Source organism: Copadichromis virginalis, linkage group LG7 (genome assembly GCF_057382275.1).
Source record: "Copadichromis virginalis isolate Kocher_CV1m ecotype Utaka linkage group LG7, C_Virginalis_male_GT1.1, whole genome shotgun sequence".
Lineage (NCBI taxonomy): Eukaryota > Metazoa > Chordata > Actinopteri > Cichliformes > Cichlidae > Copadichromis > Copadichromis virginalis.
The window spans coordinates 13,473,014-13,488,180 of NC_140624.1; the positions used below are offsets into that span (position 1 = coordinate 13,473,014).

At 39.3% G+C, this 15,167-nt stretch overlaps 2 protein-coding genes and 1 long non-coding RNA gene across 4 annotated transcripts in view; 2 read left to right on the plus strand and 1 right to left on the minus strand.

The window, feature by feature from the left end:
- LOC146704592 (uncharacterized) overlaps positions 1-15,167 on the minus strand; it is an 82,502-nt gene that overhangs the window by 8,718 nt on the left and 58,617 nt on the right. The gene's annotated exons all lie outside the window — the stretch shown is intronic.
- Positions 758-10,242, plus strand: ice2 (interactor of little elongator complex ELL subunit 2). Of its 2 annotated transcripts, XM_085461843.1 has the most exons (16): positions 759-908; positions 2,179-2,280; positions 2,377-2,728; positions 2,839-2,958; positions 3,061-3,195; positions 3,419-3,535; positions 3,894-4,053; positions 4,788-4,969; positions 5,061-5,841; positions 5,943-6,112; positions 6,193-6,322; positions 7,403-7,487; positions 7,687-7,737; positions 9,198-9,441; positions 9,915-9,976; positions 10,058-10,242. In XM_085461843.1, exons 1-16 carry the CDS (start codon positions 895-897, stop codon positions 10,098-10,100), a joined length of 2,748 nt encoding a protein of 915 aa, XP_085317969.1. In that variant the 5' UTR covers positions 759-894; the 3' UTR covers positions 10,101-10,242. The 2 variants fall into 2 exon arrangements, with proteins under 2 accessions (XP_085317970.1, XP_085317969.1); XM_085461844.1 differs by lacking the exons at positions 7,687-7,737; positions 9,198-9,441; positions 9,915-9,976; positions 10,058-10,242 and having other exon boundaries at positions 758-908; positions 6,193-6,267; positions 7,403-7,486.
- Positions 10,421-14,563, plus strand: anxa2a (annexin A2a). Its single transcript, XM_085461846.1, has 13 exons — positions 10,421-10,539; positions 11,118-11,170; positions 11,456-11,549; positions 12,044-12,138; positions 12,247-12,360; positions 12,505-12,595; positions 12,785-12,864; positions 13,036-13,095; positions 13,286-13,379; positions 13,497-13,592; positions 13,737-13,795; positions 14,052-14,174; positions 14,277-14,563. The coding sequence occupies exons 2-13, from the start codon at positions 11,123-11,125 to the stop codon at positions 14,334-14,336; spliced, it is 1,014 nt and encodes a 337-aa protein (XP_085317972.1). The 5' UTR covers positions 10,421-10,539; positions 11,118-11,122; the 3' UTR covers positions 14,337-14,563.

Genomic DNA, 15,167 nt, shown 5'->3' on the forward strand with positions numbered 1-15,167 from the left:
GCAGAAATCCTTCAACAATGATTTCTTCAAGTTATTGCTGCTAAAGGTGGTTCCTCGGGCAACAAAATATCTATATGGACGCCAGAGTTCAATGGAAAAAGCAAGTCTCTTGATTTTAGAAAAGACCAATAGAAGGGTTTAAGTTTGTCAAATGTTAAATAGTGCTATTACTTTTGGTGTTTTTGATCTTAGTTTTCATACACCTCAGCAGAGTAGTGGAGCATGTAAGCTGCATTCAGGTTAATGCCTGAGACCGCTGTGGATATGAGCAAGAGATCCAGATAGGTCTCCCTATAATTATCTGTACTAGAGCTGGGACTCGTATCTCCAGATATAATAAGATTTTACAGACCCCAAGATAGCAACTAACAGCGGTCTCAGAAACCACACAGAGACGGGGCTCAGAACTGGACAGCAAAGGTTCTTTGGACATTATTATTACATGAAGGGAATTACCTGCTCGTAGCAAAATTAGAATACAGCATGCTCTTTTCCCCTCACTTTGCTGAAAAAAGGTCTTCCTTAATTCAAAGTAAGGAGAGTTATTTGTAAACAGACACCATGGAGATGTTTTAGGCTGTTGGCGTGAACACACATTCAAGTGTATTTTTCTCTTTCATAGATGGGCAGGGAAACTGTTACCGAGCACTAAAGCAAAGCTGCAAAGAAATGTCATCTTATTTGTAACCAAATACACACACACACAAAAATAATAAAATCGATTGATTAATAGTTACCATCCGTTAGGGGGCAGCAATGCACACAGAGCGGTTAATGTCAGCAGAATTTTACCAAGACGAATACTGTCGCTCAACAAACGTGTGTTAGCCAGATAACACTAAAGTTAACAGACAGTAGTGCAGTTTTTCCTGTGGACCGCTGTCACAGACCACCATGGAGCTCACATGGTACGTAGCATTCTCACTGCCACTGGTTTCTGTCCTTTGAATCCTTGTGGATATTATTTGTCAGCTTGAGCTAAGTATGCTCGCTACATCAAGTAAGGATTAGCACATGCTGGCTAACAGGAGTTGAGAGAGCTCACTTACGCTTTGTGCGGCGTTGACTTAACGTTATTTATATGGACTCAAATCCCATTTAGTGGCTACCTTAGGAGTAAAACCTTTAATGTTTAACTCCGAACAGGAGCCGAAACATGTGCTTACAAAACGAGGCTGCACCATGTTATTTATCCTTGGCTAGCTGTCTGTCAAGCTGCTTAAATAAGACGGGAAGTTAGAGAACTGTTAGACACTTCCACCATTTAAAAAAAAAAAAAATCTAAATAAATGTTGTTTTACCAGTTAAAAAAATAATGTTGTTTCTATATTATTTCGTTTTTCTCGCTCATTTTTCCAGTATGCTGATACCGTTAGCTAAACACTAGATTTTGTATTGTTTGTACCTGACGTTACAACTTTAATATTTTTTTTTATTTTTTTTAAAATTTATAATCAGTTCTGTTCAAGAATTCATTATAACAACAACAAAACAACTTTTATATTTTGAAAGGGAAAACAGGAAGTTGCACCTGAGAACAGCTGCGCAACATTTCTCTCAGAGAAACACGTGTTTCACTTTGTTTACTCTCTGTTTGGCGGAAACGTTGATTTGATAATAATAAGACTTATACCAGAATTAGAATTATATTTGTGCAAAAAAATAGTGCATTAAAATATATTTTAATATTTCGTTTATTAAAGTAACTGAAAAATGAAATCAAATTGTGTATATATTACATTTTTTGGATATATTGTGATATTGCTATTATTATCACTGGGATTAAAAAAAAAAATCCATAAGTTAAATATGAAGTTGGGGTATTTTTTTCGAAACTTTGAGTCAGATACCTTGAAATTGCGACACTAAGTCAAACCTTTAAGAAAATAACTTCAGAAGGTGTTTTCCCCCCCCATAGTCAGTAAATTTTATTTATAAAATACTTTTTTTAAAGTGAATATTGAATATTTATACTTTTGTTAATTATCTGTCAGGTGGCTTTTTTATTTCTTTTTGTCTTACATAAACAAGTTTATCTACCGTAGTAATCAATATTTTTTAATATACAACAGCAATATAAAAACACCAGTTAAATTCTAGAAACGTTTGGCACTTTGGACGGGTTTAATAACAACATAGGGTCTCTAATATCTTTTATTTTTTCATTTTAAATTGAAGGGAAGACCACCCAGTTCCTGAAGGACCTTTCTTTTCCAGAGATGTTTATGACAAATATTCCCTTGCACCTAATATCAGAGAACTGTGGGCCTTTCTCCGAGGGTATGCCATTAAATTAACAGTTAAAGTAAACTATAATTTCAAGTGCATTTACACTATCTGTTTATTCTACTCGTGTTTTCATTCTCCTTCTTCAAGTCCTGTAGAGAATGCCAAAGCCAAACAGGAGTGTGATGATGGGGCTGCAAAAGTCTCCCGCTCTCCTTCCACAAATGAAGCTGCAGAGTTTAAAGACAACAGTTGCATCAGCAGCCAAGCATCCTGCTGGGACAGCTGTGATAGTGAGGATCTAAGTGCAGACAAAGCCGTTGAAAGAACAGGAGACTTTGAGGATACCAAAAAATCAGGAGCAGAGCAGAAGCAGATTAAGAAAGATGCTCCCTTTCCCGAGCCCAGGCTCCCTTATCCCTGCCTGTCCAACATTTCTAGCAAACAACAGGAGACATTTCTTGGTTTTTTAATGAATAAGAAAACCAAGGATCCTCCAGAGGTATCAGCATTTGCATCTTAATGCTCTTAATGGGAGCTTAGTCCTGGTAGTTGTAATTCCATTACTTGGGGAAAAAAGACCCTGATTTTTTGTTTGCTTGTTTTTTCCAGGTCTTAAAGGCACGAGTGAACAATGAAGTGATGCACTTCAATAGCTACCTCCAAGATGTGGCTAGAATGTGTGCTGATGACTACAATTTCATATCACAAGGAGCTATGCAATATTCAGAGGTACTGATACTCCATCAGTTGCACCTCTCGTTAGCTTTATGTGGTTTAGTTCATAAGCAATGAAACACAAACCCTAATTGTTTTTTCTTTGTTGTTTTTAAGGAATTTTTAAGGAGCTGTTTGGAATGCATTAGGACGCTTCCCCAGTTCTACCAGATCCACGAGCTGACCAGTTTAACAGGAGGGACATTCGATCCAGGGCTGGCGCTGACCTTTGAAAAACAGCTGCTGAATATGGTAATGTACATCTGCAGCCGCTTTTCAGTCTCAGCAGTATCAGACTACAGCCGTATATAATTTAGTTGTTCAGAAATTTAAATGTCTTTTTTTTTCCTTGTTTAAAATTTTTTTATCATCACTTTGATACCTTCTCAGCTTCAAGTGTTGAATTGCAGAATCAGTTTTTTTTGCTGTTGATTAAGTTTCTCTATTACCATATTTCTTCCCTTTATTTCTCCAGGGCAGTGTGAATATTACAGACCACAAGATAGTGCCTGCTGATGCACAACTTGCATGGGATTATCAGAGTGTTTCATCAGAGAATCCTCCAGCTAAAAAGGCTAAGGACATGCATGCTGTAAGCAATTGTCTCACTTTTTGTAATTGCTCCATCAAAGTAAGCCACAGACACGTTTTACTGCTAGAATGAGATTCATGACCTCAGGTCTATTGAAATTCTCTTTCGCCTCTTGCAGTTTTCACCAAAGACACCAGAGGGTGTTCATGTCTTGCTCAGCAAAATTAGACCTTATTGCATTTTTCTGAAAGATGCCAGGTCACACATGTTAATGTCAAACCCCGTTTAACTGTAGAAAGTTGTGTATCCACCTGTGTTTGTTTGACTGATACAGAAGATTTTCTCATGTTCTGGTAGTGTGATTTATTTATTTTTTTGTGTGTGTGTGTGTGTTTTGTTTTTTCCCCTCCCTCTCCAGACTGTCAGTGGTGATGGGAATGCTGAGAAGCTCTGTGCTTGTTATGAGCCTCATGTTTGTTTGACTCGAGATGCCTTGGTCAGGCTGCTGGACAACCATGGCCCTGAATTTGTGGAGCAATGGGAACTGCCTGTTTGGGTCAAATTAAACCAAGGAAAAGGTACAGCACACATCACATGCTGTCGTACTGGAAGTTAATTAGAGCCAGTTTAAGTTTTACTTCCAGCAATTAAAAATGTGCTATCATGGTGAAGCGAGAAAAAAATATAGATTACCCTTTTTAAACTTAACAGGTTTTAAATTAAATTCTGTTTTGAAGAATATAGGGCATATTATGACCTAACAAAAACATGCTGCAGAATTGAGCTTCATAGGATTACCAAAAAAGAAAAGAGCAGAAGACATGTTCACATTTTTTAAAAGTGAGAAATAAATTATATGTTTATGAGACACATAGAGTATCTAATACCTCATTGATGCTCACTGTTGTCACCTTCATGAAGTGTGGTGTGCTGCAAAAGTGACGTCACAACTGCTGGCACGCATTACTTTAGCGTCATTTTAGCTTGCTGTGCACCTTTTGTAGTTTTGTAGCCTTGTGCGCGTGCCAGTCATTACTTCCATTTCACTGAAATGTCAGTACAGGAGCTCACAAATTTGAAGAATCTGTAACAACATTGCTGTAACAGCTTGAAAAGATGACACTTCCTGGCAAAAACTGGCAAAAATGTCTTTGCTTCCTGCAACAAGACTGTGAGGACATCACAGTTGGTGCACAGCACAGCCAATGTGGTGACCATAAACTAGGCATTAGGTAGCTATTGTGTGTATTGATGTTATATATGGCCTGACGGTGGTACTGTTTCACATGGCCCTTTTTATTCTTATTCACAGTCGGTAATCAGAAGAAGACTGTGTATATAGACTCGCCACTCCTGAAGACTGAAATGACAGTAAGAGAAAGGAGTCATATCTATCATGAAGAGAGTTTGAAGCGGTCCATCAAGAAGAATGGAAGTAAAAATGTGTTCCATTTGATGACAGAGCTTCCTGTAAATAAGCAGAACCCCTCACAGGTATGTTTATGTGTAAATTAACTGTGGTAGTGGTGGTGTTATCTGGTCTTATTTCATTAGAGCAATTCTTCTTCTTCTGTTTCTGACATAGGAAATTTCCCAGAGGAGCAAAGTTTCTCTGGAAAACAGTGGTCTGGATTTTGAGGTGGATCTCACCGACCTGGAGACATTTGGAGAGACGTCAAAGTGTAAGAAGATCCCAGATGAACAGGGTGGTTATATTAAAAGTAAAAAAGATAGAGGGTCCCCACTTTCAAAAAAGATTAAAACGTTCAGTGAAGAGATGAGCAGCTCCTCAATAAAAACTAACGACTCTGTGTCAGAGCCAGCTCAGCAGGTTTTGAGTGAGCACATTCAACCAGGGACTGAACAAGCAAGACAAGACCCTGCCCTGCAAAGTGATGAAGACCAAGCTTTTACTGGAGACTCGGATGATGAGAAACTGGTCATTGATGACTCGATGTCTCCAGTGAACACTGTCCCAAAACAAAGTAAACCTCAAACTGTAACGTGCTCTGCAGACCCTCCAGTTGTTCCTGCTTCTGAGTCCACCCCTGAAAGTTCAGAGATGTCTTCCCCTCAAAAAGTTACAAGGGCCAGACGGCAAACCAAAAGAGCAAAGGATTCTGGGGACCAGCTAGGTGAGATCCTGCGCATGCAGACAGCCATGTTCAAGTCTGCCAACGAGATGGCCAAATGCTCTGCTAAGTCGCCCACCCGATGTGCAGGGCCATCAGTTCACTCTCATCCAACATTGCTGGTTAAACCGTGTGTGTCTTCATTTTTGGAGAGAAACCAGAGCAAGGATGGCGAAACCTGTGTGGTTCCCCCCAACTCTTCATCCCTCAGTGCTGACACTAAAGAACATAAAAGTTAGTGTTGATTGATTTTCAATATGGTGGTTTAATTTCTGTGTGACGTGATTACCATGCAATGCTTCATTGACTCTCTGCTCCTTTATTGACCCCCTCAGAGCTTCTTTCACAAGACCTGCAGGCTACAACAGAAGATGAGCAAGATTACGAGGTTCCTGTTGAGGGCAGCCTGTTTTATAAACTCTACAGTCTGCAAGACTTGTTACTCATGGTGCGCAGCTCTGTCTCTCTGACCCACACGAGAAAAGTAGGCAGCAGGAAAAACCAGGTATAAACATTCATTCTGTATATGCACAATCCTCAGAATGAGATTTGTTTTTAATATTGACATTTGATCTGTCCCAATAGCATACACCAGTGCATGTCTTGCCTAAGCTGGAGTACCAGTTGTGTTATGGTGTTGAGTGCCTAACCAGGAGCGAGGTATGCAACTTGTGGACAGAGACTTTGCTTCACTCCAGCACAGTATCTTACATAGGTAACGTTTTTATCCTTGTTACTTTCAAACTTGTTGCTTTGAGATACTATTAAAATGATGATGGTTATGTTCCACACATGGTTCTAAATTGAGCTAAAGGAGGGACCCTTTGGCTTTCCTTTTTTTAACCTCGTTGCCAAGGAAATAGCCAATGTATCATTTAGACAGCTTAAAACAGGCCACAATACAATCAGTGGGGCAGATCCTTCCACAAACCAGAGAAATAGTCTTCAGATGACTCATCGTCCTCCTCTGACTGTAATGGTTAGGTTTACTTAGTTGCCATAGCTACAGCCACATGTGATCATGTGTTATTACAGTGAATGCAGTGTGCAAAGCTAAGCTAAGTGTTGTTTTGGGCTTGAGTTGCATTGTCAGTGTCTCCGTGCTGCTTATCTATGACTCAAGATTCGGGGAAAGACTGCACCTTTTGTCTGTGCTAGGTTCACTGAACTGACTCATGTAATCTTGACATGCATGTTCTGTGTTCCTTTTGCCTATTGGATTAATTAAACACCTTTATAGTTCACAAAAGGTACACACATTGGCACAAGTTTCATATGTTCAGCTTCACTGCTGTAAATGTAGCCATTCAAGAGAATGGCTAACAGGCCTGTGTGGCAAAATAATGTCTGGTTTTGCCACTAGTGGTAAGAACATTGAGCTATATGAAATAAATAATATCCCCCAGCTATTGAAATTATATGGTGCTAATAGACTTCCTTATTTACTTGGCTCTTTGTGGTTTATCATGTGGTTTGTCATGGGGCATTCTGCTATTGTGTATTTATGGCTGCTGTTGTCAGCTCTAAAACACTCTGCAAATGAAGGAAGACACTGCTGAAATATGCAGGCCTTTCCAGCTGGAGTGGGAGGCAGGGAAGGATCAAGATGAGAGGGGGCCAACGAGCATTTCTTAACACCCACTCAAGCTGGTTAACAATGCTGGCAAATCACCACAGACTAATTACTTTGTGAGCACCAGACATAGCACGGATGATGAAGTGAAGCTCTTGATGTGCACACTAGCTCTTGTTGTTCTCTCAGTTTGTCTTTCACCCTGTCTCCATGACTCTGTAGCGCACATCAATGCACACACATCAAAAGTAGCTCTGCTGCGAAAGCTGCCTGATGACTGGAAGCAGAACGTCTCCTGTGGGTTCAAGTGAGTGTTGTTTCAACAAATGTGTGTCGATAAAAAGGATTAAGCTAATCATCTCAGAATGATTGTGTTACTTAAGATTTCGAGTTTGTCTTCTTGAGTTTCAGTCAGTGTTGATAATCCAGGCCTTTTCATCACCTCTGAATCTGTTAGATGCCAAGTAAAGCAGATAGACTGAAACTTGCTGATGTCTCTTTTCCAGGCTTTCCAAGTCATTAAATATACTCCACCACCTACTGAAAAAACTTACTGGGTAAGTTGTTGCTGACACAAATGATATTATTACTATTTTTGTTTGTATATTGTTGTCATTGAGATCCTCCACCCAAATTTTATTTGATAATTGTAAGTGTGTGCACAGATTTATTAAAATGTACAAACATACATGCAGATACATTATATAAAGCAAAAACAGAGTTTCTATAATTCTATCACACTTGAAAGTCAATATTTGGTGTGACCGCCTTTATAATTCAATACAACCTGGATGAACTCTTGGGCAAACTTTCTTTTCATTTCTTTAAGCAGTCTCCAGGAATCGTCCTCCAGGCCTCTTGAAGGACATTCAAAGCTCTTCTTTGAATGTCGGCTGTCTTTTGTTTTATTCTCTGTTAACATGATCCCACATCTTCAGTAATGTTGAGGCCCGGCTTCTGGGGAGGCCAAACCATGACTGATAGAGTTCCATGGTGTGTTTTTCCTCTCCAGTTAAGCTTTTACTGCAATGACGATGTGCTTATGGTCATTTTCATGCTGGAAAAGGAAGCCAGTTGCCAATCAGACTCTTTCCAGATGGTATGGATATAATATCTGACAGCTCTTTTCTATCTTTTGTTAATCTTAAACCATGACTGAGCCTTCACCATGCTTTAGAGCAATAAGACCCCCCCTCCCTCCCTGAGTACTTTTTTTTTTTTTTGCTTGCCCCATTTGGTTCCTTAGCCATCAGAATTGTTGTCTGAAGACCAACAAGGATACCCAATGGATTTACTTTGCCAAATGGATCATCGTGGCATTGCCGTATTGGTCCATTTGATCGACCTTTGTTTTTATTATTTATTATATTTTATTTTCAGATGTTACAGACGGGACAGACATGAGTGAGGGATCCCTCCCTGAGTACTGACACTAATGAACACAAAAGTTGATGTCGATTGATTTTCAATATGTTGGTTTAATTTCTGTATGACTTGGTTAACATAACAGTGCATCATTGACTTCCTGCTCCTTTATTGACCCCCTCAGAGCTTCTTTCACAAGACCTGCAGGCTACAACAGAAGATGAGCAAGATTACGAGGCTCCTGTTGAGGGCAGCCTGTTTTATAAACTCTATAGTGTTTGGTTAAATGTTGATGAATTGAATGTAAAGTCTATACCCCAAGGAGTTTTTTTTTTTTTTCTCAAACTTGCTCATCACCTTCAGGTTATCAGAAAGTTGGCTATTGATTTGTAAAGCTTTGTTTAAGCCGATGAAGTGTTCACACTGTTCGCTCTGGCTGCCTCGGGCTAAAACTGTGACGCAAGTCTGCCTTCATGTTTGCGCTGGAGAATTACTCAATCAGAGAATTACTCAATGACACTCGGTACATGTGTCAACTTCTTTGTCAGCGCTTCTTTCTTCATCATTTCTTCCAAGAATGGAGAAATCATTGCAGTGCTACAACATGTTTCTGTGAGTGACACAGTCTCAAGGACTTTGTTTGCTTTTGTAGGTTAGAGGAAGGACGATACCTGATTGCACATAAATCGGGGGAACCGTTTGTGACCATCCTCAAAGCAGCACATGGAAAAGGGAATCTGGGGGGATACGACCTGCATCAGGCCCACAGCTCTGTTCCACAACCCCCGGCCTTTGGCTTTGTGCCTTGGATACCTGTTGATCCAGCTGTAGTCCTGCCCTTCCACCAGCAACATGGAAGGGTCCCCTGCACCTTTCCACCAACACCCATTGTGAAGGTTTGTATTCATGTTTTCGCTACAGTTACCCTGTTAATTCAAAACATTATAGGGAAAAAATCTCCACAACAACAGACATGTGGCCCAGGTTAATAAAGAGCAACAAGAGGAAAGGTTGCTATGTTTATATTAATATCTAGGAAGTCCCCACCCCCACTCCAGAGAATTTGTAAAAGCAAAAATAACTCTTCTAACAAGTTGAACCAGAAGCTGCCTCATATTTGTTAATGGCAAAGCCTAAAACTAACAGCAGGGACAAATACTGAGAAGAGTTATTGGCTTTTCTGGTTTAGATTCTGAGACATTCATTGGAGGTCTGTCTGAAATTTAACATAGCAAATAGCTGAACGGCATTCTTTATTCACTTACCGTAACAGCTTTTGGTAAAACAAGTTTTCAGCCAAGCAACTTTGAGCACTCAGTCCTTCTGAAAATGACAAATAAACATATTCTCTTATTGTCCATCCTACCAGAAAACCAATGGAAGCAACAAGAAGACGTGCAAGCAGAAGAAACGTACAGCCAAGCGTAACACGTATGTGAAAAAGCTAATTCAAAAGTCGTTTTAAGATCCCTTTGTTAATGTATTGTCATATAACTTCATGATTTGCATTAGGAGAGCTGGAGGAGGAGCTGCACATGCATGCCTAAAGAAATAAAAGCAAAGTCCTTAAATTATAAATGTGGATCCTGATGCACTTTTATTCTATATAACCTGTAATTTTGTTCAAAGGTATGTTTGTATGTATTTTGTTTACTTTTTGTGTGAAAAAGAGTTAATAAACTGAAAGTGATTTATAACGTTCGGATGTTTTGACTGTGGGAAGTTGGGATCAGACACACCTAGGATTTCTCCTAACGGCACAAGGCTTCAGTCACTTTGAATAGTGTGTGGGAAAACTTAGCTCTAAAACTCTGAGCTGCTGACTCGTAGCAGATTAGGGTGGAGTCATGAGTCCACAGAAAGGGGGAGGGAATCCGTCAGGGGAAGTGAAGTGGGAAGCCTTTTCATATCTCTGAAAAGTTGAGCCTCCACACCCAATCCATTTAAACATCACCAGGACAAATCTGTGCATCATCTCAGCTTTTACAGCTCAGGTAAGTGTGCTGGAATTTTGTCAACTGTTTGTTAATAGAATAAAAGGAAGTACGGTTCAGTTTACACTGCATAAAGCTTCAAGGAGTTTTAAGGAGGCATTTTGCATTCACGAATCATGACATATGACTTGCATTTTCACAGTTTGTATAAAAGAGTCTCACTTCTGTTTTAAGTTTCAGTTAAGTTTTAATTCTTCAGGTTCTTAAAGCAGTTTTTTCCCCTTGTCCACGTGTGAAAGAACTCAGTTGCCTTACGACATCGAAGTGCAGCAGCACATTTTCCAGGGCGTGTCACTTCGGTGTTTCTAATGCGTCTGAAATCTTTTACTAGAAACTCCTCTGAATGTGGCAGAGCAGTCAAAAAGAAATAACCATTCGTCAAAGGAATAAATTCCCCTGCAGTCACTCGGCTTTGTAAAAAGCAACAACTTGATTTAACTTCTCTGCCTTTGTTAGAAAGACCTTGCTTTACCTTCTCAAACGATTACATCTCCAGCCAAATTAAACATGGTCTTGTGCAAGTCAGTGATAGGATTATAGCGAGATTTGATTATGAGATTTTTTTTTCCCCACAACAGTGAAAATGGCTATGGTATCAGAGTTTCTGGGACAGCTGTCTCTCAACATTGGGGTAAAGTTCTGCTTTCTTTTTTTTCTTCTTTATCATGGCAACTCTTATTTTATCATTTATTTGTTGCATGTATATGTAATGTTTAACTTCTCCACCGGTAGCCTGCCACATTTAGCTTTAAGGGTGAGCTTTGTTTCAGTCACATACTAAAATACGTTCTCTGGGAAACTGACATTAGCTGAACTCGTGCACTCAACCTGACCTTTTGTGTGCCACCAGTTTCCTAATGGAGGTTAAGAGGTTAACAACAAAACAGTTAGTTTACTTCTTGCTTTGACTTCTCAGGGTCAGGATCCTTTGTTCCCCACTGTGGTACCTGCTCCTGACTTTGACCCTGATAAAGATGCTGCCAGGATAGAGACCGCCATCAAAACCAAAGGCAAGATCTCTCTCTCCAAAAAAAGAAAAAAAGGAAAAAGAAATGGTGCTTGGTTCTGCAAATTCTTGCAACAGATGAGTGACTGGTATTTGTGAGTCAGCCTCGTGGCTTAAAATGTTTGGACCACATTGGGAACATCTCCATGTCCACGCCCCAGTGCTGGCAGAGCTGTGTTCTGGCTGCTGACTGAGAGCTACTGGCACTCCTAACAGCCCACCATCGTGCTGTGGTGAAGAATGTGTTCAGAGTGGAAAAATGTTTTTCTGCAAATAAGAATAGGAGGAAATTACACCTTATGCCCATGTTGCGTTTAAACCTTTACTCAGACACGATATTTGTGTATATCCATCCCCTCTTCTTCTTTTAAAAGGTTGTTGTAGGGATTTACTGATTGTGTCTTTCTTTTGTCATCATAACCTAATCAGATTTCTTAGTATTGTTAAAAAAAATTCATTCATTTGTGTAATTAATGTGTTCAAATCATGTATAATCAGGTGTGGATGAGCAGACCATCATTGATGTCCTAACAAAGCGGACATACGCCCAAAGGAGAGAGATTGCTTTTGCGTATGAAAGGAGGGCAAAGAAGGTACAGCAGGCCTAAACTCCTTCATGGCTTTAAAGCGCCATTCTTTGTCTTTTCAGCAATATGCCAGACATTAAGCATGATCAGGTAATGCTGTTATAATTTATATAGGACATGATCTCAGCCCTGAAGGGTGCTTTGTCTGGCTCACTGGAAACTGTAATCCTTGGACTGATGAAGAGCACGGCGCAGTTTGATGCCTCAGAGATCAAGGCATCCATCAAGGTAAAGTGTGGTTTGTTTGTTTTTTCTCTCTCAGGGAGATTTTGTGGAAGGGCAACACCGCCCTCTGCTGGAAACAAAAAGCCATTAGTCTTATGTCTTCAGATGGCTTTCAGGTGTGATCGTTTAAAATTCTCCTTTTTTCAGGGATTAGGAACTGATGAAGAAACACTGATTGAGATTTTGTGCTCACGTAGTAATGATGAGCTGGTAGAAATCAAGAAGGTCTACAAGGAATGTAAGTACACTTTGAAATCCTGTGTAAAGTTTAGATTACAGTTGAGGTTGCGTGCTTTTCATTTACTATGCATTGTTCTTGTTGTATTACATATCATATCATGTCTTAATCAGTCATAAATCAAGTTATGTGACTACTCTGGTTTCAAGAGATGGCTAAATCCCCGACGTGAAAATCTAATTTTTATAGTGTTCAAAAAGGAACTGGACAAAGATGTGGCTGGAGATACTTCTGGAAACTTCGCTAAGTTACTATTGGCTCTTGTGCAGGTGAGACGTAGCTGCATTGTTCCTTAAGATTTACATACATATAGGTGACAAATTAAAAGAAACTTTCATAATTACATCCATGCAGGCATTTGGTGCCAAATATAACCTGTAAAAATGACTTTTCAGCAGTTGCTTGTGAAAATGACCTGAATGTTGTTTATTTTGCTGCAGACCAAGAGAGCTGAACCGTCCTCTATTACAGACTATGAAAAGATTGATGAAGATGCCAGAGTAAGTTGTTTGCCTTTGAATTAAACAGATTTTTGTTTGGGTCTTATATTCCCGTCATGTATAGAATAATAGAATAATTAATATAGAATAATTAGACACGAATGAAATTTTTTTCGTTGTCCATGAACGGCTCTTTTCTGTGCCACAAGCTAAATTCTGGCACTGTTTAAGGATATTTCCTCATGCCTAGGCTCTCTATGATGCTGGAATAAAAATTAAAGGGACTGATGTGGCGACCTGGATCTCCATTATGTCTGAGAGAAGTGTACCCCACCTCCAAAAAGGTGCCCCATCCTTTTTACTAAGAGCACTATTAATACATGTGGATTTGTGATCCTCTGTTGCAAGTTGTGAAATGGACCCATTACACCACTCAAAGATTTTTTTCTTCTGTGTCTTAGTATTTCAGAAGTACAAGAGTTACAGCCCCTACGACATGCAGGAGAGCATTGTGAAGGAAGTTAAAGGAGACTTGCAAACATCCTTCCTGGTGCTAGGTACACTTTAGCAGTGCATTTAGATTATGAATGAACGACAACTCCCCAGTTTTGGTTTAAGAATTCCTTTCAAAGTGATAAGAAACATATCTGCAGAATGTAAGATGTACTCCTGTTAATATTTGTTCTTTTTATTTGTTCCAGTTCAGTGCTTTGAAAACAAACAGCTGTACTTTGCCAAAAGACTCAATGAAGCCATGAAGGTACTCGCACTACTGTTCTTTTCCTTTTTCTTGAGATGTGGCTATTTTGAGGGCTAGACTGTTTTTTTGTTTTGTTTGTTTTTTTTAAATCTAGCAGATGTAAGAAATACATCTGCTTGTGAAAGTGTAATTTAGCTGCAGGAACACAGAGAATCCAAAGTTGACAAAAGTTATCTTACAACAGTGTTGCATCAGCTGCTGCAGTTAAGTTTGGAGCGTGTGCAACTTAAGTGCTGACTTGTGCTCGTTTCCTCAGAGTAAAGGGGCCAAAGAGAAGATGGTGACCAGAATTATTGTGTCACGCTGTGAGGTGGACCTGAGAAAAATCTGCTCTGAATACAAGTCCTGCTTTGGGCAATCTCTGCAACAGACTATTATGGCAAGTGAATTTTCTAACCTGCCTCTGGTCTATGAGTGATTTACAGTAAAGCTTGTTCTGTCATGCAGCATGTCTGACTTGCTGTTTCTGTTCCTTCTCCAGGAACATACCAAGGGAGACTACCAGAAGGTACTGCTTGGCCTCTGTGGACCAGGGCAATAAAAAGAGTCATCAGATGCAAAAGATCCTCTTTATCCATAGCTGGAAAGCTGCGCTTTGAATATCAGCTGGAGCCCTCCTAAGCTCATCTCATGTTTTCTGGATTTGCATTTGAATGCAACATTTAAGGAGAGATTTTTTTTGTCTTTTTTTTTGTATTTCATACATGAAGAGTCTGTGTCAAGGTTTGTTTGTTATACCAAAACGGAAATAAAGTTGCTTTGTTTGAACATTGCTCATTTTTTTGCCTCAATGTTGCTTTATGTGGATGTTTACATGAATCGCCACCAGAGGGCGATATATGTAAACGGTAAAAGCAGCTGCAGAAAGCTCTGCCCCTCTGTCTCTGGGCCTTACATTGCCTATATCTGCAGAAGGAATGCAGATATGTAAAAAAAAAACAAAAGATATATGACAAAATATTTTTTTAACAGCAACCTTTTTACCCACCATTATTATCCTTATTCTTAATTATTGGGCATTTTATAAATATGTGAAAGGAAATGAAAATGACAAAAAACATTTTGTCTGCACAAGAAATGAAAATACATTTCTGAGCTTTGAATATAAAAAAAAAATACTGTATACATTTTCTTCCAATTCAGACATTCGATGGCAAGCCTCATTTGCAAACATAAAGATTCACGACCATAAAAACATTAATGTACAGTGTGAGCAGTGCTGCGTGTTTTCAGATAAAGAATTACAAGAAAAAAGCTTCGGTTTCCACTATGAGATTCCATCAAGATGATTTAATCATTAGTGTGTTTTTCTGTGTTTGTTTGGTGCTAATATTTTAATTGAAAATGTTAATTTTACCTCCGGCCAAGATGA